The 22,872-nt window shown below is 44.0% G+C and overlaps 1 protein-coding gene across 1 annotated transcript; it reads left to right on the forward strand.

Annotated features, from left to right (window-relative positions):
- Positions 1 to 485: 485 nt before the first annotated feature.
- On the forward strand, positions 486 to 22,518 carry CXCL14 (C-X-C motif chemokine ligand 14). The gene is made up of 4 exons (XM_053287827.1): positions 486 to 771; positions 1,760 to 1,865; positions 12,117 to 12,227; positions 21,388 to 22,518. Exons 1-4 carry the CDS (start codon positions 708 to 710, stop codon positions 21,401 to 21,403), a joined length of 297 nt encoding a protein of 98 aa, XP_053143802.1. The 5' UTR covers positions 486 to 707; the 3' UTR covers positions 21,404 to 22,518.
- The last annotated feature ends 354 nt before the right edge of the window (positions 22,519 to 22,872 follow it).

A 22,872-nucleotide genomic window follows, 5' to 3' on the forward strand; every position in this document is an offset into this window, starting at 1 on the left:
GGGCTGTAATTAAAAAAGAGCTACTACATCTGAAGTTGTCTGAATTTTGAGATCTCGTAAAACCCACCTGTAGCTGAGCATCACAACCCCAATGAAAGGTGCACACCTCTGAGCTCAGTACCAAATCAGCATCTTATACACTAGTGATCTCACACCCTACCTGGAAGTTCTATTGCTCTTTCTCAGTTTGTGCCTCTACTTCACATAGCTAAGTACATCATTATCGACAACACCTTGTACAGTGCAGGCCCTGCCATCTCAAAGATCCAACTGCGAGGGGGGGGGGACATGCATCTACCCACCTACTTCACCATATTCTCTTTAGGCATAATTTCTCTCACTCTCCATTATGTCCTCTATAATACACTGCTGCCTTCAGCAGAATCAGTTATTTTAACTCTCTGTAAGTCCCTCCCCCTTTTGGGGGCATTGCAAAATTGCGGTAAGTAATTGAGTCTCTCTGCATATTAATGAGGAAAGGGCAGCAGGAGCCGTTTTAAAAGAGGAGGAAAGCAGCAGTGCTCAGACAGAGAGCAGCTGAAGCTGACTGGACTGCAAGAGCAGCAGCAGCAGCAGCCCGGAGAACAGATCATAGGCAGTCACCTTAAGATCTATAGGCAAGTTCAAGCCCCAGTCTGACCACTGCATCCGATCAAAGAACAAAGACAAGAAGAGAAAGCAGGTTATCCAAGTGAGGTCTTCCTATCATGAAGCTCTTGACAGCAGTTTTCCTCTTACTGTTCATTGTAATCTGCTTTACCAGCATAGAAGGTAAGTTACAGGTTTTTCATTAACTGCTCATTTCAACATCTTTCCCATTCTGTCATTTCACTTCCTCTGCTGATTGAAATAATAGATTGAAATGCATCTCTATATTCGAGGAAACTGATGGATTGAGCTTACTTGCAACTGACGAACCAGGTATCTTTTAAGAGAAAAAGCTGTAAAATTGGAAGCAAAAGGGCTAACTTGTATCCTCACTTAGCATTTCAATGACTGAGCTGAAGTGAGTGAAACAGGCTATAGTTCTCTGACATGTGCTGTGGTGTGAACTCCTTTAATGCCGAATTCATACACAGACAGTGGAGAAAGTACACAAAATGTAACTTGGTGTGGGTTATACCTGGATTCAGCTACCTGTAGATTTTTGGTCCATTATGCTCAGTGATGGTTTGAATTTGCTGTGGCTTGATTTGAAAGCTGGATGTTGACGAGGGCAGGACTTGTCTTTAACAATGTTTAGAGAAAAGATTGCCGAAGAATTCAGAACTCTTTAAATCTTTGTTGAAAGAGAAACAGTAAACAGCAGTGCAAGTCGTCATTAACTTTCAGAGTCTGATTTTACAAAGTTTGATCTCAGCAGGTACAGCTTTAATGGAAAGCTTTGCCACATGGCTTCAAAAGACAAAAGCCACAGTCTTGAGCACAATTACTTGGGTGTTATTCCTATTGAACATTATGGGTCTGACTTCTGAGTAGACATACACAGGAACCAGCTGCATATACCGTTGTGGTTTAATTTAAGTAGCCTGACCATGTACAGGCTTAGCATCTTAATGGAAAAAAAATGAGTTTTGCAGTATCTTCTTTAAACTTAGAAAAATAAAATTTCCTCTTTTCAATGATAGACTTTTTCTAAATATGTTTAAATGACTCATAGCTCTGCACGATTTTTAAGAGAGTTGGAGGCAATGAATGATTAGCATATATGATGTACAGTGCTTCTCACAAACAAATGAGTACATACTTTTTCTTGCAGGATCAAAATGCAAATGCTCAAGAAAGGGCCCTAAGATAAGATTCTCTGATATACAGAGACTTGAAGAGAAGCCAAAGTATCCATATTGCAAGGAAAGAATGATCATGTAAGTCCTGCTCTTTTACATTTGGGTATTATTATAAGAGCAATGTTTGCATTAATCCAATTCCATTTCTTTCTGCAATTTTTAATATATATATTTTTTTAATGAAGAAGCTTATTACTGTGTTCTAACATGTTAGGAGCAACGCAGTTGGTAACTATTTTGAAAATGCCTTAAGTGTCTTTTGTGTGGTTAATCTGTAAATCACTAGAAAGCAATATAATGTTTGAGGGTAGTTTTAAAAATCCGAATAAATATTAGTCATGCCTTTGTTTCTTCCCCAATGCCCCCCCCCTGCAAAAGGCTAAATCAGGAGTGATTCCACTGAACTAACTCTTATTTACATGGAAGCTAATAGCGCAAATACCTGGCTACAGTCTTGAGCAGAGTACTTAAATTCTATTATCTTCAATAGGATTAAAGCGGTTTAGATGTGTGTAGGATTGCAGAAGAGGAGGGGTGGGGCTGCAATCCTATGCATGCTTAGGGATAAGTCCCATTTAAGCTCTGTAGAACTTATTTCCAACTAAATATTTATAGGATTGGGCTACATGTGCATAGTTCCTTTTATTTCAGTGGAAGACCTGATTGTTATTATTATTTTTTAAAAAGGGGAAACTTACATAGCAACCCTAAGTGCATTTTCTTGGAAGTAAGTCCCACTATGTTCAAGGAACTTATTCTCAGGTAAAAATGTACAGAGAACTGCAGCCATTGTCTCAATATAAACATGAGATCTATCTCTCTGGGAACAGATTTAACCTTTTTTTATATGATATTCATTGGGAGGCATGCCAAATTAAAAAGTATAAACTTCACATTGTGTCACTTGTCAAATGTGCAAAGCAAATTTTTTAAAATAAAATAATTAGAATTCCTCCTCAGGATCCGGACTTCAGAATAGTTACATAACAAGTGTAACCAGCTTGTTCTCTACCTAGAAAGAGAAAGGAGGCTATGTTTCATCACAGCTATGTTTTGTTTGTGTCAACTGGTCCTAGAGACACAACTATTCTGCTTACGCATTAAAGTTCTCTCGGTAATAACAGTCCTGACTGAAGCTTGTTCTGAATGGTAGAACAAATGGGGGACGAGGAAGAGGGGGCATTTTCCAGTCTCACAGCATTTTTGTTGTTGTGGGACTGTGCTAGTCCTTTTGTGGTTCCCTAATACGTTTCAAGAAATTGAATGGCTCAAGAATGAAATACCAAACCACCAGGGGCTTATTGTGTCTTGGGCATAGATTGCAACCATGTAACTCAGGACACCCCAATAAGTTCAGAAGAAAATATGAATGAAAAACATTCCAACTTTAGGATTAAGGACTACATCCTCTCACATTGTGGCCCGCATATAGCCCAAAGGGCATCATGAGATTCAGTTCAGATTCTCACTGGTTTTAAATGGATTGTTCTGATCCCAGAACTGAAAAAGACTGCATACGTTTGTAATGGTTGTGAGATGCTTGGTAGTAGAGCTGAAGAAATTAATAAAAGACAATGACAAAAACAGCATCTTTGTCCTTCTGGACGTTGTCAGTGTTTCTTTCCACGGTATAGTTCTTCTTTCTACACTAGAAACCAACTTGGTCCATTGATTTTTGTTTCTACACTGATAAAGCACCTGAAATGGTCAATTGTCCATGGATATTAAAGGTCCCTGATCACATGTAGGGCTAACTCTATATACCTTGTGCTAAAGTGAACAATGCGCCAAATGCAAACTATGTTACACTAGCTTAGAATTCCTTTTTCAATATCCTGTGTGCTTTGTTTTATTCCTGGTGGCTCAAATGCAGTTATAACAGTAGAATACATTGGCCACAGTGCCAAACAACCTGATGCCAAAGCTCTGCAGGTAAAGCAGAAGTTTCTGTTTCATGGTAATGTTTCTGAAGATGCCAACACTCCAAATGAGACTTGAGAGAATAATCTGCTTGTCCTTTGCAAAGCTGGAATTTTTTTTTTAAGTCATCCAGTTGAACCCCACAAACACTCAGATTCTTGTAAGAGCAAAACTACACGTTACATGTAGTTCCATAACTTTTTTTAAAAAAAGCTACACACACACACTCATACACACACACACACACACCCCTTCTGAAGCCACAACTTGAAACAGAAGAACTAGTGTGGGGCTAGTGGGGTTTCTTAACCCTTTCCCTTCATGCAGTTTTTCTATTGAAAACGGTGTGCCCTGTTTTTACTTGTTCCTGTGGAAAAGATATAGCGTTATGCTTTGTACTCAATCAATTTTTTAAAAGTATTTTAAATAGGACAATGCCTTCTTGCAAGTCAACAACATCACTGCAGCGTTTCTTCCACAACTCATGTTAGATTGTATTTCCTACTGCTTTTCCAGTTATTTGGAGTTATTAGGGTGGATTGTAACTTTTGTGGAAGGGTTACAGAATGCAGTCCTAAGCATTTTTACTCAAAAGTAAATCCTATGTGGGGTTTACTCCCTAGTAAGTATGCTTAAGCCACTTAATGGTGCAGCCAGGAAATGACCTGACTAGCAAGTCAAGGTTGCCAGTTCGAATCCCCACTGGTATGTCTCCCAGACTATGGGAAACACCTATACCGGGCAGCAGAGATATAGGAAGATGCTGAAAGGCATCATCTCATACTACACGGGAGAAGGCAATGGTAAACCCCTCCTGTATTCTACCACAGATAACCACAGGGCTCTGTGGCCACCAGGAGTCAACATCGACTTGACGGCACACTTTATCTTTAAGTATGCTTAAGATTGCAGCCTTAGATTTTCTTCAGATATATTCATCATTCATGATATCCAAGACACTAATTTGATATGTCTAAAGAGAGTTCAGAATAATTTCCCTGTCCTAATCCGCAAACATTGTATGACACAGATTTCTGAGTCTCAGGCCTAGTAATCATTTGCAGTCACCTGTACAACTGTCACTAAACACAACCTGCACATTTTAGATCAGTCTTGCCCTAAGGAATACTCTAGTATCCTGAAACTTAATAGTAGGCATTGGTAAGATTCAAATTTATCATATCGTTTTGGAAGTTGGAGGATTTTCCCATATCATGTGGGTCTGCTTGGCTTCCTTTTCTGCATTGTTCAAAAAACATTATCTTTTGCATGGCTGTTGGCTCCCAACATGTGCTCCCAGGTGTCCTCCATTCTGTTTCATTCATGCATTTCATGGGTTGGTTCTGCCTCACATTTCGCTCTTTTAACTTGGAGACTTTGTAACATATGAGGATTAGTTAATAGCTGTTTTAAGTTCATGTACTTTCTCTTAAAGACAGGCAATGTACACTGCTACATAGGATTAAAACATCACACCCGAAAAAGGTATTGATGCAATTGCACCATTTTATCAACTTCCATTTTTGCATTTATGCTTTACTAAATGTACATATGGATTGGCAACCAGTGAGGAAAACAGAACGAAATGAAATCTGCATCAAACTGTAGTTGTTTTAGAGATATAAACAAACTCCAGAGATCAAACCCAGAGGAATGGTAGATTGGCTGCTTCAGTTTACTCTACAAACAAAATCAGGTAATTTGGGACTCCTGGATCTAGGAAGAAGTTCCAATGGAATCTAGGAAGAATAAACTTAACTAGCTTAACCTGCACAGATCATCTGCACACTAGTACTTGAGTGCTCCCCTCACCCCCTGCCAGTCCCCCTCACAGAGATCTCTCCACCTTCACATGAGCCGCACTCCTGCTCCTCCTCCTCAATCCTGTTGCTTCCATCCCCTTTACCCCTCTTGGTCACGGCTGCAGCATTGCTGGTGCCTATCATCCAAGCTGCAGCCCCATATCCCCAGAGACCTCCCCACCCTCACCCAAGCCCTGCTCCTCCCCACAGGAGCAGTAGCAGAGGTTTACCAGGTCCTTCCTCACTGCCGCCATGGCCACTCGATCCCCTCAGGCTACTGACAGGCTTGGGCCCATCCCTTGCCTGCTTCCCGCAGTCTGCTAATGGCCTCGGTAGCGCCCACACAGCAGCAGTGCTTGACTGGGCCATTCCTTGCTGCCAATAGGTGCCGCGATGGCTGCTCGTTCCCCTCAGGCCGCTGACAGGCTTGGCCCCATCCCTCCCCCTTCATTCTTTCTCTCTTTCCCTTCCTTCTTTTTTCTTCTCTCTCCTCCACTCACTCTTCCCTTCTGTCTTTCTCCCCTTGCCTTCTTTTCTCTCTCCCCCCCCTCCTTCCTGAGTTAACAGATCTTGTTCATCTTGTTTCCTCATCTAATTCACACAACAGCAGCCTCCTTCTCCTGAAGGGGCTCTTTCCTCCCTCATGACCCCTCTTCACAGATTCCTACCCGCTATCCTTTTATACAGTATATATATAAAAGGTGGCCCTATCCACCCCCAGCACAGTACTTCCAGTGTCTATTTTATGTTTCGTTTTAGAATGTGAGCTCTTTGGGGACAGGGAGCCATCTTATTTATTTGTTATTTCTCTTTGTAAACTGCCCTGAGCTATTTTTGGAAGGACGGTATAGAAATTGAATAATAATAATAATAATATATAGATTCCTCTCTTCTACAATCAAGAACATCTTCTGACCAGTAACAGTTGCCTTCCAACTGACCTTAACCATCACAGGCTCCTTCTCTCTATCTGCATATGGAATCCCCACTGCCCAGTCACCATGGTGCTTCTGTTTGTGAATGCTTGCGAGAGCTGCCACACATGGGATTAGCGATGGGCATGTCTAAAGATAATTAAACAGACAGATAAGCATCCCCAATTAGCAACACCAAACTTTGTCTCAGGAACTGTTTCCCCCACTGTACTCTGTATTGTTGAACATTCCTCTGTGGTTCTCTACCTTATTCTGGCCTACTTCAATAGACTAGCCATAAACACATAATACAGTTGTAAAATGGTGCTCACTGCAGGAGCTCAAAGTTGTATTCAAGGTAAAGGTTCAGGGTAATTTTCCGAGCCATATTCTTTGCCATAAAAACAAAAAAACAAAAACAGTACCCAGTGCAATCTACAAATAATAAAAGATTTAATCCATGTAATATAATAAAAAATGAATACAAATTTCAGTCAGAACATTAACTATGCATAAATCAATAACAATGATTGTCCAACAATAGCAAATTGGCATGACAGAGTTCAATAACACAAATAGGACAATGGTCAGAGAATGCTTCCTAAAGAAGAACATCATGAGGCTGTTCACACAAGCAGCTCTACCCAGGCTTGAGCAGTGCTACTTGGGTAGGGCTGCTTATGTGATGCACCAGGATTGAGGCCATTCCCAGTAGGGATGTGCCTGAACCACCGTTCGAAGCACAGTTCAAGCACTTTTAGAGAAATGTAGAAGGGGGCTTTAAGGGAAAGGAGAGCAGGTGCTTACCTACTCTCTGCCACCCCTTCCATGTTCCTACTGGGGAAGCACTGGTCCCAAAATGCCCTGTGCACCATCAGCACATTGAAGGATGTGCTTTCGAACAGTGGTTCGGGCGCATCCCAAGATCCTGGTGCTGCCTCTCTGGAATTTACCCCAGGCTTTTACCTGGGTTAAAGGACACAAGTGTGCCCTTTTACCCAGGTCCCTGGTTGTATGAATGCTCAGGCTGCATGCAGCCCAAGCATACACAGAGCGGGCATCTAGAGCACAGATTCACAAGGGAATCCCTCAATGCATTGTGCTTGTTGTACGGTGCATTGTTGAATATCTGGAGGCTGGGAAACATTTTCCTGGCCTCTGGAACTCTGCATGGCTCACTGAGGCACCAGCCATGTGGGCATGCATGCTATGTGGCTATGATAGCCGCTGGATTGTCGGGCGGTGGAGGGAGAGATGGTAGGTGCTCTTCTGCCTTCCCCCCCATCCACCCTCCCTGGCCCAGCAGAATGTTGTGTGAATGACCTTCATCTGTACATAAACATGAAATTAGTGAGGGGACTTTCCCCAGGAAGACTGTTCCACAAGAAATAAGAACTGTTTTTGCTGATTCAGACCATGGTCCCTTAGGTCCAGTAGTCCCTAGCAGCTGGTATTCAGGGACATACTGCCTCTGAGCATGACATTTCATCCAGCTATCAAATGCTCTGTACTATGCTGTTCCCTACTGACTGTCTGTTCCCTACCACTGCTTCATGGGTATCCTTCTTTTCTCTAGCCTACTACTATTGCCTAAACACCCTTTTGAATATAATGTATGTTTTGTAAGCACCTGCATCCATTAAAATGCCCACTGCATATGAGCAAAACACAGTAGTACTCCTAAAGACATGTATATTATACAAGATGGCAGCTCATCAGTGCTGACAAGTTGGAAGTAGTGGGTGGTGGAACTTTGGCAGGGGAAAGCTGGATTTCCGATCTTCCTTGCTTTGATGTCACATGCACAGATGTGGACACAGATGGGTGGGCCTGAGTAGGGGGGGGGGGGAACTGACCACAGATATAACACGTGACAAAGACAATGAGAATGTATATGATGGGAGTGTTGTGCTCAGAGACTCCCAGAAAGAACTGGTTAGGGCAGGATAGTATTTCATTGGCACAGTTTGTATGTACTCCTGAAGAGTGGGAAATCTTCAGTGGGAAAGAAGTGGGAAATTGTGGGAAACTTTGACTCAGAGGTGGTTCAACCAGTCAGGGGATGCAAGATTTTCCTGCCACCTTGTAGTGGCATAAAAGAACTCTATCTCCCTGGCCAAGAAAGGAGGCTGTGCCTCCCCTCGTGCTCCTTCTCTCTTCAGCACAAAGATATGAGCCAGAGCTTTAATGTGAAGACCAGGAAATGGGTGTTCCAATCTCCCTCCGTGCTGTCCAGTGTGCCAGTGACCTCCTTTCCTGACAGGTCCTTACAAATAAGCACACTCTCATAAGGTGTGGAGGTAGCAAATTCCCAGTCCACTTGCATACACAGTTATGTCTCCATTACATCAGGAACCCAAAGCTGACAAAGAATTCAGAAACGTGCATCAGCATAACAAAAGCAGTGTGAGGTTTTCCTGCCTAAGCTTTGGCTGCCAAGGACTTAAGTCTGGGCCTCAGCGTTTGCCTGCCTGATGGGAAAACCAAACAGCAGTATGCTCTCACAAACAAGATGCCAGCAGAAGCTGGATGTTGAAAGGCTGACAAGAAAACAATAACAAGCTTTTCTAGGATGGGCATGGGAGAGACGTGCGCTCCAGACCTTTAGAAGCTGAGCCAGATTTGGCAGACGAAGGAAAAGGCAGAAGCCGTGAGGTACAAATGTAAATGGAATGCCCATTAGGGAAACTTTTCACTCTCCATGAAAATCATCAAGAAAACACACACGATTGAGCCTTTGCTCAAGGAAAATCTTCAGTGTGGAGCTTCCATGTGAACAGAAGTCTGCAGTACTCATCTTGCCCTTCTCATATTTAAAAAAGTACCTCAGTTTTTTCCATTTTCCAGATAATTTTAGGTGAATCATTCTTGGTTTTCCTATTAGTGTACTTACCCTCTTTTCCCTTTCTTTTTCTTATTTTAAATGCTTTTGTGTTGCTACATATTTCATTGTGTTATATTGTTTGCTGTGGCTTCATGAAAAGGTGTTTTTCCCCCTGAAATATTGTAAAGACTATTAGGTAAAATGCTGTGACGGGATCATTAGGAAAGGTTGTCACATATTTGAATTCAGACAATAGCTTAGCAATGATGATTATAACCAGCGTGGTGTAGTGGTTAGAGTGCTGGACAAGGACCGGGGAGAGCCGAGTTCAAATATCCATTCAGCCATGATACTAGCTGGGTGACTCTGGGCCAGTCACTTCTCTCTCGGCCTAACCTACTTCACAGGGTTGTTGTGAGGAGCAACCTAAGTATGTAGTATACCGCTCTGGGCTCCTTGGAGGAAGAGCAGGATATAAATGTAAAAATAAAAAATAAAATAAAATAAATAACAGTAACTGAATGCACGCAACACAAGTGTTCTCAATTATCAGTTGTCTCTTGGAGCAATTCACAAATTTAACCAAAATACTAGGGGTGTGCATGAATCAATTTTTGCAATTTGATCCAAGCTCGAATTAAATCTAAAAAAACTCAAATTGATTTGGCAAAAGCAGCTGGCTTGGCCAGTTGCCCCGACAAATCAACCTCGAATCACTCAGATCGATCAGTGTGCTTACAAGGGACATTTTGAGACCCATTTTTCCAGGAAGACCTGGTCTACAAATTGTGGTCAGCAGGTAGACCTGCCCTCCACACCAGACTTAATGCATCAGTCCCCCTTGGAGGAATGGTCTACCCAGGTAGACTGGTCCTCCAAGGAGGGCTGATGTGCAAAGTCCGGAGTGAAGGGCTGGTCTACTTGTCGACCCCAATTGGCAGGCCAGCTTTTCCCAGAAGAATGGCACTCGAACCAATTCAGGTCGAATGGAGGGTGACTCTCCTTGACCCCGAATCAGGCCCTCTATTTTGAGGGCAATTTGATTTGAGGTTGAGCCCCCAAATCATCCCCAATTCAACCCAAATTGATTTGAGGTTGAATCAATTTGCACATCCCTACAAAATACACACTGCTACCAGAGACTGTGCTGTCAGCAGGAGCAGGCAGCTTATAGCACAGGTGTCTCCATAGCAAGGAAAATGATTTTCTGATTGCTGCTGGCTCCCGATCCCATCTCCACTCTGTAGCCTCCTTCTCCAACCTATGCCATTTATGAAGGGCCAAGCCACTGGCACAGCCACTCCTCACTGCCAGTGCACTGTTGTTCCAACTGCCTCCATGGTGGAGCAGTGTTGTGCTGTCATCATAGCAGTGAAGCCAAGAAAACTGGTATATAAATATTTGTAGTCATTGAAGCAGTAGTAATGGTATGTATATGTAGGCAGAATCGCTCTACAGTTGGGAAGTGCAAGCTAGTTTGATTCAAACTGGGCTCGATTCGAACCAGGCTCAACATCAGACAGGCCCCAAAGAACCAGTTCGCGGGCTGGCTCAGGTATACTTGTAAAGAGGCATCTTCAAGGATTCTTCTTTACAAGTAAAGGGAGTGTGAGGGCATTCCTAATACTTATGCTAAAGGTGCGGGGTGGAGAGAGAAAGTGGCCTCCATACCTTTAGAGGAGGCCGCAGTGGAAGCAGCGGAGAGGCATCAGAGGTGGCACAGGGGGCTTCCCAAGCCCCCTGCTGGCCTCCCAAATCACTGGGCCAGCTGCGGCCTGGTTCAGGCCACTGAACATGCAAAAAAGGCCATTTTGTGACCTCTGCGCATGTGCAGAGGCCTGAACCTGGCTGACCCGGGCTGTCATTTGGGAGGTCGGTGGGAGGCTTGAAGGAGCCCCCCCCCCACTCTGCCCCCACCACCTCGATTCTTCTCTGCCACCTCGGCCTCCTCTAAAGGTATGGAGGCTGCTTTCTCTCTCTACCCCCATCCTGCACCTTTAACATAAGGATTAGGGATGCCCCCTTTACTTGTAAAGAGGAATCCCTGAAGTATACCCTAGCTGGCCTGTGAACTGTTTCAGCCTTGTTAAATGGCCAAACTGGACTGGACTCAGTTTGGCTGGAAGCCGGGCTGGGTTGGTTTGAATCTAGTCTGGATTCAAACTGAACCAGCTAAACTGGTTCCATGCACATCCCTACTCTGCAGCCTGAGGAGAACATGGCAACCCATAGGTAGTAGGCTAGTGAGGTAGCAAAGCTCAGATCTGAAGGTTCCCATTTCTAATTTGTTGTTCAATTCTAATGGTTCCCATTTGATCACTCCTAATGTGCACTCCTCTATCCATCCAAGATGATCTGAATGTACAAAATAGAGAACTATATGGAGTAAATATCATTCCATTTGACAGCTGCAGCTGTGCCTGTCATGATCAGTGCTTGATGGGGCATGGTCATGCACATCCCTCGACAAATGTTTGGTACACTTTCCTGTCAATGTTTACATTGGCAGTTTGGCAGGAAGAGGAAGGAATCCAGGCTCCCCCTTTCCCCTTCCAGCCCCAACAGATGATTAGTACTGTCAAAACTGATTATATCAGCGGACTGCAAGCTAGACTGGAAATAAGATAGCTATGTTCGCAGCTGAAATGTTCATGAGCATCCCATGCCATCACACCAGCCTAGCCAATTGGTGTTAGAGGCTTCAGCATTACGAACACAATAAAATATAGGTTTTCAACAATGAAAAAATAAACGTATGTCAGATAGATCTTATGCAGCAGCTCTCAGGATCAGACTCTTAGCTGAATAATGTTAGCAACTCTGGGTTTTTAACAGTTGCTCCATACTAACAATTTCTCTTCCATTTCAGTGTCACAATGAAATCACGATTTAGAGGAGGCCATCAGTACTGCTTGCACCCCAAACTCCCAAGTACAAAGAGATTACTTAAGTGGTACACAATATGGAAAGAGAAAGAGAGGTAGGTATTCATCACACCTAGCACAGGACTGACTCCTGTCCTCTTCAGATTGATTTCTGGCAATTATGCGTGTTCATTTCCGAAAGATGCCTCCTTCTAATATGAATGGTTGACCCTTGCCCATTGGCAAGTGGATTATTGCTGCTGACTTTCCCTCGGCAAGGATGGCTACAGTGTGACTTGAAGGGGAAAGTGCTGTGATACCCAAACAGTTAAAGATTTTTCAGAAGTTGAATAATTCAACTGACAGATTAATGGCTCCCTGTAATTCCACTGAAATAGGTGGTTTGAATCTATATCCAATTCAGTTTAGGGTTTAAAGTACCAAAGAGTCAGATCCAACAAGCATTTTAGCCAAAGCATTAGAGGTGGGGTGGGCCTAAAATGAGTCAGTGAACTGAAACATTCTTCACCCCATTGTTCAAACTCTTGACTTACTTTAATGAAAGCCCTTATAGCTGTCATGCAGTAGATAGCATGAAGGATGCACTGTGTGACCTTCAGCCAATCACACATTGAGGCTGCTCTCATGCACACCCTAACCCAGGCTAGGGAAGCCCAGCCTGCGTTAGGCTGTGCATCAGAACCACCAGGATCAGGCCCGATCTTGGTGTGGCAGTGCCACTTAGCCAGGCTCTTAAACCTGGCTCTTAGCCGGGGAGGAGGGCTCAAGCAAGCCCTTAACCTGGGCTCTGGGATCATGTGTTCACTGGGAATGTAGATTCAGCCCTAGAGGACACAGAGATGGGTGCCTGGAGTGCCCATCTGCTGGGGGAATCCCCCAGTGCATCATGCATGTCACGTACATTGTGGGATGTCTGGAGGCTGGGATGTGTCATAAGGCCCCCGAAGCTCTGTGCTGCACCATGCAACGCAGATCAGTCTGTGCTTCCAGCAAGAGTGACGCTCGTCGGGGGGGAGGGGGAGTTCAAGCAGCTTTCCCCTGCCACTCAACTTCCAGGTCATGTGATCGACCTCATTCTCAAGTAACCTGTCACACAGGGTGGTTGTGCAAATTAAGTGATAGCCCCTATTTACTCTGCCCTAAGCTCCTTAGAGGAAACCTTTCTGGATCAGGCCCAAGGCCTATCCCTGTTTTCCTCAGTGGCCTACCAGATGTCTCTAGGAAGTCCACAACTAGGATCTGAAGGCATGCCCCCTCTCCTGCAGTTGCTTGCCTGCAACATATTTAGAGGCGTCTTGCCTCTGAACCAGGAGGTAGCCTACAACCATCAGGACTAGTAGCCAGTGGTACACTTGTCCTCCATGAATTTGTCTAGGTCCTGCTTAAAGCCATCCAAGCTGGAAGGAAGAGAACAGATAAGTTAAAAAATAAACTTCAGAAACCTTCAACAGTAACAAGGAAATTTGCAATATAATGGTAGACAGCAACTCAAATGCTAGTGTAGTAGTTTAGCCTGCCCCAAAATGGAAAATGTTTGTCCAGAAGCAAGTCCCACCAAATCCAAAAACACACTTATTTCCTGGTGACTCTTGTTTCTTCTCCTCTCCCTGTGTCATGCTGACCGTTCTGCCTGATTATCTTCCAGGATTCTTGAGGCAGCTCTTTAAGAGCTGGCCCGACAATGGTTTGCACTGCTCAGTGTCAACCATTATGTAACCCCATTTTTCCTTGTTTGTTTTTTTAAAAACGACCATTAAATAACAACCAAAAAGAGAAAGAGGCAAGAGCTTCTGTTTAAATAATGCTAAGCATATGCCTGAAGGTTACATAAAGCAGGGCACGTCAGATTTCCAGCTGCCACACAGCTTACTTCCAACTGTGATGTCTGGTGATAATAGTGTTGCCTGGGGCCTCTAGCTTAATTCTGTGTTTCTCTGGGATGTCAGGCCTATAATGTCTCTGATAGATCATTGTAGCTTACTAGAAAAACCCACATATATATACACACACAGCAGAAGTTCCATTCCACTGTGTATTCCCCATGACAGAAACTTCACTGTTTATCCAGAAGGTTTGATGGCTGTTTTTCACTTTCTCATTTAAGTGTACAGTAATGGCGGAGCAGGGAAATGACTTGCCTAGCGAGCGAGAGGTTACTGGTTCCCCACTGGTATGTTTCCCAGACTATGGGAAACACCTATATTGGGCAGCAGGGATATAGGAAGGTGCTGGTACTGCACGGGAGATGGCAATGGTAGACCCCTCCTGCATTCTACCAAAGACAACCACAGAGCTCTGCAGTCGCCAGGAGTCGACACCAACCCGGCGGCACAACTTTAGTTTTCATGCGCAATCAAGTCACTGGGGCCATTCACATGACTGGGAGGGCGGTGGGCAGGCTGGTCTAACTCCCCCCCAGACAATTACTGAAATGTTGCTGGGAATGTGGACCATGCTCCCAGATGATCGGCACTGTGCCACGCAGCACAGGATCCCCCAGGACACGGGCACTTTAGGCACCCATCTCTGTGTCCACTCAGGCTGGATGCAGCCTGAGCGAACACACAACCCCTGAGCTGGGGTTAATGGCAGACTTGCGTCCTTAAGTAAAATCCAGGGTAAAAATCTGGACTAAGTGGTTCTGCCCCGCCGGGATCGGGCCCGATCCCGGTTGTTCTCATGTGCAGCCTAACCCAGGCTAGGCTTCTCTAGCCTAGATTAGGCTGCTTGTGTGAATGTCCTCACTGTCTTGTATTTGTTAATGTTCAGTGCAAGCGGTGAGCATACATCTTCTGCCAAGCTAATTATATGTGCTACAAGACCCCATGAGAAACTCATAATACATTCTAGATAAGGAAACATGTACTTCTCAGCTCCTCACATGTATATCCTGCCCTTCATCGAAGGTGCTTGGAGTGGAAAGTACAGGGTCCTGCATTTTAGTCTCAGAACAATTCTATAGATAAATTAGGCAAGAGATGGTGACTTGCCCTAGGTCACCAGTTTGTTTCTCATCATCACATGATCATGTGCTAGAGCATGTGCTCTGTTGAACTCCATCAGTGCAAAGAGACGAAAGTTTGAGTGGTAAATAAGTTTGATAAAATAAATAAATACATATATTTCAAATTCCAAGTCTGAACCATAGTGCTGGAAATTCCATCTGGTGCAAAGATGTGGTCTAGGTGAAGTCCTAGTTAAAAACTGTATGCTAGAAAGGAACCTAAATTATTTGGACTCCTCCTGCATACCACCTAAGCTGTCGGGGGAAAAGATGTTTTAGGAGATTGTTTTCTTATGCTCAGAGGACTAGCAATCCAAATGCAGTTGGATTGCTGCATTTCATCAATGGTGGCATTTCATCCCACCAACAGAAATCAAATCATTCTATATACATGGCTGCATTTTTTTTAATATCTAAGGAGGCATTTACATTAATCTGATTTAAATATCAATCTGTTTCTGGTCTCATGGTACAAAAGCAGATCACAATGGAATGATTAATATTTACTCTGCTTTAGCCACTCTTGTCCTCATGGAGTGTTCAAATAATAATAAATAGATGGATCTTGTTGATTCTTTAAAACATCCTGCCTCCCATTCCTGCAAGGTGTTTTTCCCCCCAGCTAAATTAATTGCTTCTCACAAGCCTAGATTTAGATTAAAATCACACACACACCCTTTGAAGATTTTTAGAAAACTGAAGCAGCCTTTTTACTACTCTGACAGCATGAACAAAGCATGCATTAACAGGAAAGTAATCTTTGTGTCAAGTGATTTTATGAATGCCCACCGAAAAAGAAAAAGACTTCAGCTTAAAAACTCCATTAGTTTTGAAAGGGACCCAGTAATGTGAAGAGCTATCAGACTGAGCACCTGGCATCTGAGTAAAATTGTAATCTTTCACAGGCAGCATAGTTTGGGACAGGTTGGGATTTTCTATAGCAAAGGAAAGGGCAAATCTGACCACCTAACTTGCTTGCTTTATTTAATTGCTTTCCATTTCTAAGCACTAATACTTAACTTTTAAAATCAATAATTAATATCAACAACAGAATAAATCAAGAAAAGTACCATTAACTTCATCATTTGCTCAAACCAAAACTTGACCTGAATGTTCTTATAGAGGGCAAGCTATGTCACATGATGGGTTCTGGCCCATGGTTCCTGCACATGTAACTTATATCCCATAATTCCTCTTTTAGCTAGAGCTTAGCAAAAGTATAGAAGAAACTGCCACCCCCAAGTTCACGACCTGCCATGGGCTTCAGTCTTGACAATGGCTTTATGAAGATCGAGACGCCCAGTCCACAAGAATTTACCAACTTGTTTTAATGAGAATGATATGAAGCTATGATCCAACTCACTTAAGTGAATTCCAAATTCATTTTAATGACTGTCCTTATGATGCATGCCACATAAAGAGGTCGATCACATGACCAAGAGCGCAGGGTGGTGGACGGGTGGTGGTGCAGAAGGCTGGTTGCATTCATCTTCCCCCCAGACGAGTGCTTGACTCCTGCTGGGAGTGCAGAGTGCGCTCCCAGACAATTTGCACTGCATGCCGCAGCATGGAGCCCCTGAGGCTGGGACGATGTGTCCCAGCAGAGCAGGTCTTATCCCTGGACCTTGGGGCACCAGTCCATGGCCTCCTAAGGCTGGGGAGGGCCTCCAAATGTACAGGGGGGCCTCCTGCAGGCCCTCAGAATCTGGGTGGGTTGCGGGAAGAATGGGGCCAGCCTTGTTCCTTGCAGGGTGCGCAAAGGAGCCACGCATGGTGCCTTCCTGTGGCACAAGTGCCCTCACCCCAAATCGTGGCTCCCCCAACCAATCTTGCCCCCTTCATGCCTTCTCCAGCTGGACCTGCAGTCAGGCTGTGACCCACTCTGCCTGCCACCCGCTAATCCTCCTTCAGCTCATGCCAGGAAAGTCTGCTTGCTTTCCCCTGCGGCACTTCGTTGAATGGCCGTGAGCATGCTGAGCGCTCCAACTGACTGAGGCTTCCCCTCAGTAGCTTGGCACACGCCTTGCGTCCCCAAGCCTCAGTTATTTGAGCTTCACTGCTGCAAACTCTCTTTCCTCCCTCAACTGGCTCCTTTTCCTTCAGCTTGCTCTGCAACTGCGTGCCTCACCCCTTTGTCATGGTGCCTGCCACCCACTTTTCTGCAGGCCGCTCCAAGTTCCTATCAGTTGTATCCGGCAGCACCACCATGGAGGAGGCATACTTATCAATCACCCCCTCACCCCCAGCCACGCACATGGGGGCACACAAGAAAGAAATTCTTGTGGCAGCAGGAGGCTGCAGGGGAGGCCCTCCAAGACAGCTGGAGGCCGGGGACAGGAAAATGGTGGGCACACCACAAAGTGCTGGTTAAAAAAAATGTTTCCAGCTTTCCCTAAAGGGGGAGCCTCATGAGGTGGCTTGCGGGGGGAGCTGGGCACCTCCAAAGCCCTTTAGGTCTGGGCTCTCCAAATCCCTAGGTGCGCCACTGTGTCCTGGCGTCTGAATATCCCAACGCACAATGCATTGGGGGATTCTCCCAGGAGACAGGCACTTTTGGCATCTGTCTCTGTGTCCACTGGGGTTAAACATAGCCCCAGCGAACACATGATCCCGGAGCCCGGGTTAAGGCTTGCTCAAGCAAGAGCCAGGCTTAAAAGCGGGGCTAGGCAGCACTGCGCTGCCGGGATTGGGCCCAATTCTGGCAGTTTTCACATGTAGCCTAACCCAGGCTGGGCTTCCATAGCCTGGGTTAGGGTGCGTGTGAGAATAGCCTCAAATACTGGTAGCTCTGCGCATTGGATCTCCACTAGTGCAGCTGCCCTTCATTTACAAGTGTGCAGGCACAGTGCTTGAGGATTAGTATTGTGCTTTTGGAAAGACAAATTATGCTTCCCAGAATGTAACATTTCACCCTTGCCTTTTCGTACTTCCAATTCCAGAGTAATGCCTTCATTTACATAGCACTTACTGTCCCTCTGGCTGAGCACTTGTGTGCTGGTCCAGCAACTCTTTGGATCCAACGTGACCAAAGGAACTTGATCAAAAATCTTGTCTTGCATGACTTACCTAGAAATCGCAGAAGAGGCTTGTGGGAACCCTTCCCAGGAGCCAGTATATTGATCATAAAGCACCCTGACTGCTTCTTATAGCTCAGCACTTTGGACTGAATAGAGGCTTATGTAAAGATCTCTTTCCTTCAGCATCAGGGCTCATTCAGCACTCCTGCCCTGGGGTGAAACAGTGGAAGCAGATGAACTATTAAGAACAAATAGTCTGATTGCATGCAAGCTTCCCTTGTAAGACAAGCTTAGGAAGCAGGCATGCAAGCCACAGAATTCAGTCCTGCTGCCATAGAGGTCAATTATGATTTTTCCAGCAGAAGCCGGCCAGAGCCCACAAATGAGATTTTAGATTAGGTATTAGAGGCTTTTCAGGGTAAAAATAATAAAAGTTTGCATGTCTTCATCCCAGAAACAATCCTGATCCTAGCTATTATCATGCTGCTTTAGTTCATTTGGTATCTGGAATTTTTCAGCAATTTTACAGAGAAAATATTAAGAAGCTCACTTTTAAGACAGTGAATCCAGAGACATCATTTCATAAATTGTTCCATAAAAGCTTGTGGCTGGACATGCACTCTCAGATCTCAGACATCTCTCCAGTTTGCATGTAGGGGAAGGCAAAAAAAAGGGTGGACATCCACAGCTGTTGTGCATTCTGTTCTCACTTGGGCCAGCTTCAATTAAGAGTGATATTGCTAAGGTCAGGAGCCCTGCTTGATTGATGGCTGGCTTGTTTTGATCCTGGAAGGTTGGCTTATTCATAAATTAGTATGACTTGTTAGAAGGAGATAGTTAACACTTGTGCAGCATTGTGGCTAAAACAGACATTGTTGGCCCTTTTAGAGCCTATTTAAAGTTATCTGGGCACTATGGCTTTTCCCTCCACTTTGTTAAGCATCCAGCATGAGGAGCTCAAAGGCTGTGTTCTTATGATCAGTAAAGTTAGATCCCAGGAGTGGCCAGCTATGCATGCTCCTAAAAACCACACATGGGGCTGTGGAAATCCTGGTTCAAATGGGAAGTGATCATGTGCAGATTGTCAGTGTCCGCTTGGCATTGTCTCCAACTACAACTGTAGGTGGTCGCCAACTTGGCATGGTTGCCAAACTCCAACCAGGATTTCCACTGTTCCCCACATGCAGTTTTCAGCAGTGGGCATGGCTCTGAATCATAGCTGGCCACTCGTGGGACTAACGTTACTGAATGGAAGAACACAGCCCAAGGCTTGTGGGCTACTCAGTGATATTTTAGCTGGACCCAATAAAGCTACTATACTAATTGGATTGTGGCTAAGATATTGTGCTTTCCACCGAGGAGTCCCTGGTTCAAATCTCAGCTCTGCCATGAACTCATTAGGTGGGGTGGCCTCAGGTAAATTCCTTCTCCTCATAGCTTCAGCCCAAATCTGCAATATGATGGATAATGCTAATGGTCTACCATTCATGGAGTACCATTGAGATAATGAATCTGGAATATTTGAACTCTCTTAAGTGCTATATAAATGCCAAATAGCATTGTTACTATCCATGATATTACAACCATAGTGATCAAACATTTTGCTACTACAAGTCCCTGCACCAAGTCAACAGCTGTTAAATCCAAAGGAAATGTCCACATTCTTTGGTAGTTTGGTCTTAAATCCATGTCTAATGCTTCAAGGAGATGTTCCCTAAAAAAATTTCCCAAACCACCAGGACTGGCAATTGGCATCTATCTCCAGTCCCTAGCAATTAGCATCCATCTCCAGGTGGACTACTGAAGGCAATCCTGGATATCTTAATGACTTGCTATTGTGAAAAATTCTGGGAAACATATTAGGGGGAAATCTCCAGGAATAGCTTCAGTCAGAATTGGCAACTCTAGCCCAGAAAATGTGTGGAAAGGTAGCATACAGCTCAGCCAACAGATTTTTGTAGATTTCAATAGCAGGGGAGGCAGATTTCCAGCAGCAGGATTTACAACAAAGTTGGATATACAGGTGGTCCACGGTTTCGCATATTTGTGATGGGTCTTGGAGACCCAGATTGTTTGTTTTTTATTGGCAGGTAGAAAATTGGCTAAATCACCTATCCACGGTTTTGAGTTGCTGAAAATTACCTGGATATGACTTACGATGTCATTTCCAGCTGCCATTTTCAAGCAGAAAGCTATTTTGTGGCTCTCTTTAAAAAAAATTGGGGGGTAGTGGTGAATATTTGACTGTTTTTGGAGTTTTGGTGGACATTACTGGGGGGGGGGGGAGAGAGACCCTATCAACTTCACAATGCCTGGACCAATATGAACCAAATTGGGTTCAGTTGTAGGGACACATAGGGACACCACAGTGGCATAGATTCTGATGATATCATCCACCCCAATTCAAGATGGAGGACATGTGAACATCTGAGGCACAAGTGGTCTAAATTGTAGGACTGGGTCTCACAATCAGTGAGACCTGGTTTCCTTGGGTGAGCAGGAAGAGCGGGCTAAGCCCGCTGTCCCCACTGACGAGCGGGCAGGGAGCCCTGGGTGGCTGAATCGGCCGGCCACACAATGGTCGGCTCCGAGATGGAGCCGGCAGGGGGTGGGGGAGCGGGGGCCGCGTGGCCCCCGGAAGCCCCAGTATGCCCTGCGCGAGCATGCAGGGCATACTGGGGAGGCCCCCGAGCCGGGAGGCTGCCTTTAAGCCTCCCGGTCGGGGGTCTACTCGCGAGTAGCCGCAGTGCGGAGCCGCACCGCAGCTACTCACAAGCAGATAGCCCGGGTTTGTGGAGCGCAAACCCTGGCTAAGGGGTGGGCTCCAGGAGCGGGTTAGCCACTCCAGAACCACCAGGCTCGGCTGCGAACCGGTGGTTCTTACGATCACAAAAGTCAGGCTAGGATTTTCCTAGCCCGATTTTTGTGATCGTAAGAATAGCCCCGTAGACTGTCTAGATTTGAACCAAATTTGCTACACATAGGGACACCTAGGCGACACATAGGGAAACCACAATGGCATAGTTTGTGATGATGTAATCCACCTCAATTCAAGATGGCAGATGTGTAGATGTTTGAAGCGCAAGTGGGCTAACTTGTGAACAGCTTTTGACTTCTGGTGGCTCACACATCAGTATTTTGATGTGTAGGTTCCTCGGTGGCTGTGGGGTTGGTTGGTTGTGTTTTTTAATGAAACTGGCTGAAAAGCTAGTTTTTCTGTTTTTGTTTCCTCAGAGTTTATGAAGAGTAGAAGGTAAACGCCTGGTACAAGAAATGGAATTCTGTGGCTGGTGTCAGGAAAGGAGGGACAGCAGAGGAGATGACTTCTCACAAGACATGACACAAATTCTATATTGTTATAAAGCACTTTTTACCAAGGATCACATTTTACATTTTATAACTGTAAAAAAAAAAGCTGCCAGATTTCATAAGTCTCTTTTACACACTAGATTTCATACATTCCCCATCTGTAGTGAGAAATCTCATGAAACATAAACTTCATTTTAATTTTTTTAAGCAAAAAGTAAAAAACAAAAAATATATAACTATCTTTATTTGATAGCGGTTCATATATCTCTTATGATTGGAAATTGGGCTTTATAAGCTCATTCATTGAATCATAATTTGTACAAAGGTGTTCTAAAATGGTGTCTCTTCTTTGGCAATAGGGCATCTTTGTATGCCATTGTGAAGATTTTTTAGAAATAGAATACTGTAAGACAAGGGAAAGGCTATGGTACAATTTGCTCTGTAGAATATAATACGTGGTACAGTGACCTTTCAGAAATAAGGTCTTTCAGTAGTTGTAAACTGAATATAAGCTGTTAATCCCTTCAGGGGATATAGCATACAATATGCTACCCCTTAATTTTTCTGTATGGGAAAAATATTTCTAAAGCTGTTTTAATAATTTTTTAAAAACCACACTTTTGTTCACCCAAGGTTCTTATGAAATATTTGCAGCTTCAGTATTGAGATATTTTAAGCTTCAGGAATATTGTGTATGGTTCCTTAGATTGCTAGTTTGAAACTCTCAAAAATATACCTTTTTATGGGGGGGGACCCCTCTGATAGGGGGATGGATTGATAAATTTTAGTCACAAAGCAACATCATTATTTTGAATGTAATACTTTCAGTGGTAAGCAGTGCATTCCTCTTTTTAAAATTATAAATAACAAAACTACCTTTTCAATTGTAAATATACTATAGGAGATTTCCCTATATTATCTTTCAATATAATGTATTGTACTGCTAAATTATCATATGCTATTTAAATGTTTGAAATATTTAGGAAGTTGCATGCAGATTTCATATTTCTTTCTATGACACATGGAAAAATAAGGAATAAAATACATTTAAAAGGGTTTAATGTTATTTTTACTTGATTAAAGCTATGAGACCCTATATGTAATAACTTTTTAATTATGTTTGCCTTGGTCCTACAAGTACATGCATGACACAGTGATTTCAACCTAGGATTCATGCCAGTGAAATGAGATCTAAGTAACACAACCATAGTAACCCTCTTTTGTTCAGAAGACCTTAAATTCAGCAAATGGAATATTGCACTTGGTTGCACACGCACATGTTCTGTTGCATTTGACAAGTTTTCTGAAGCATAATGGGAAGTGATGGGCAATTTGAAAAAATGATATTCAGAAAGAATAATGTGTTTTGATTGCTCAAGCCCATGTTGAGTTGGGCGTAGACTGACTGTT

This window comes from Hemicordylus capensis, chromosome 2, assembly GCF_027244095.1.
Source record: "Hemicordylus capensis ecotype Gifberg chromosome 2, rHemCap1.1.pri, whole genome shotgun sequence".
In the NCBI taxonomy this organism is placed as follows: domain Eukaryota; kingdom Metazoa; phylum Chordata; class Lepidosauria; order Squamata; family Cordylidae; genus Hemicordylus; species Hemicordylus capensis.

Excerpts from the sequence above, each read along its gene's own strand:
- CXCL14 (XM_053287827.1), top strand. The coding sequence starts at position 708 with ATGAAGCTCTTGACAGCAGTTTTCCTCTTACTGTTCATTGTAATCTGC. Across the intron at positions 772-1,759 it reads CTGCTTTACCAGCATAGAAG|GATCAAAATGCAAATGCTCA; the intron begins GTAAGTTACAGG and ends TTTTTCTTGCAG. Across the intron at positions 1,866-12,116 it reads TGCAAGGAAAGAATGATCAT|TGTCACAATGAAATCACGAT; the intron begins GTAAGTCCTGCT and ends CTTCCATTTCAG.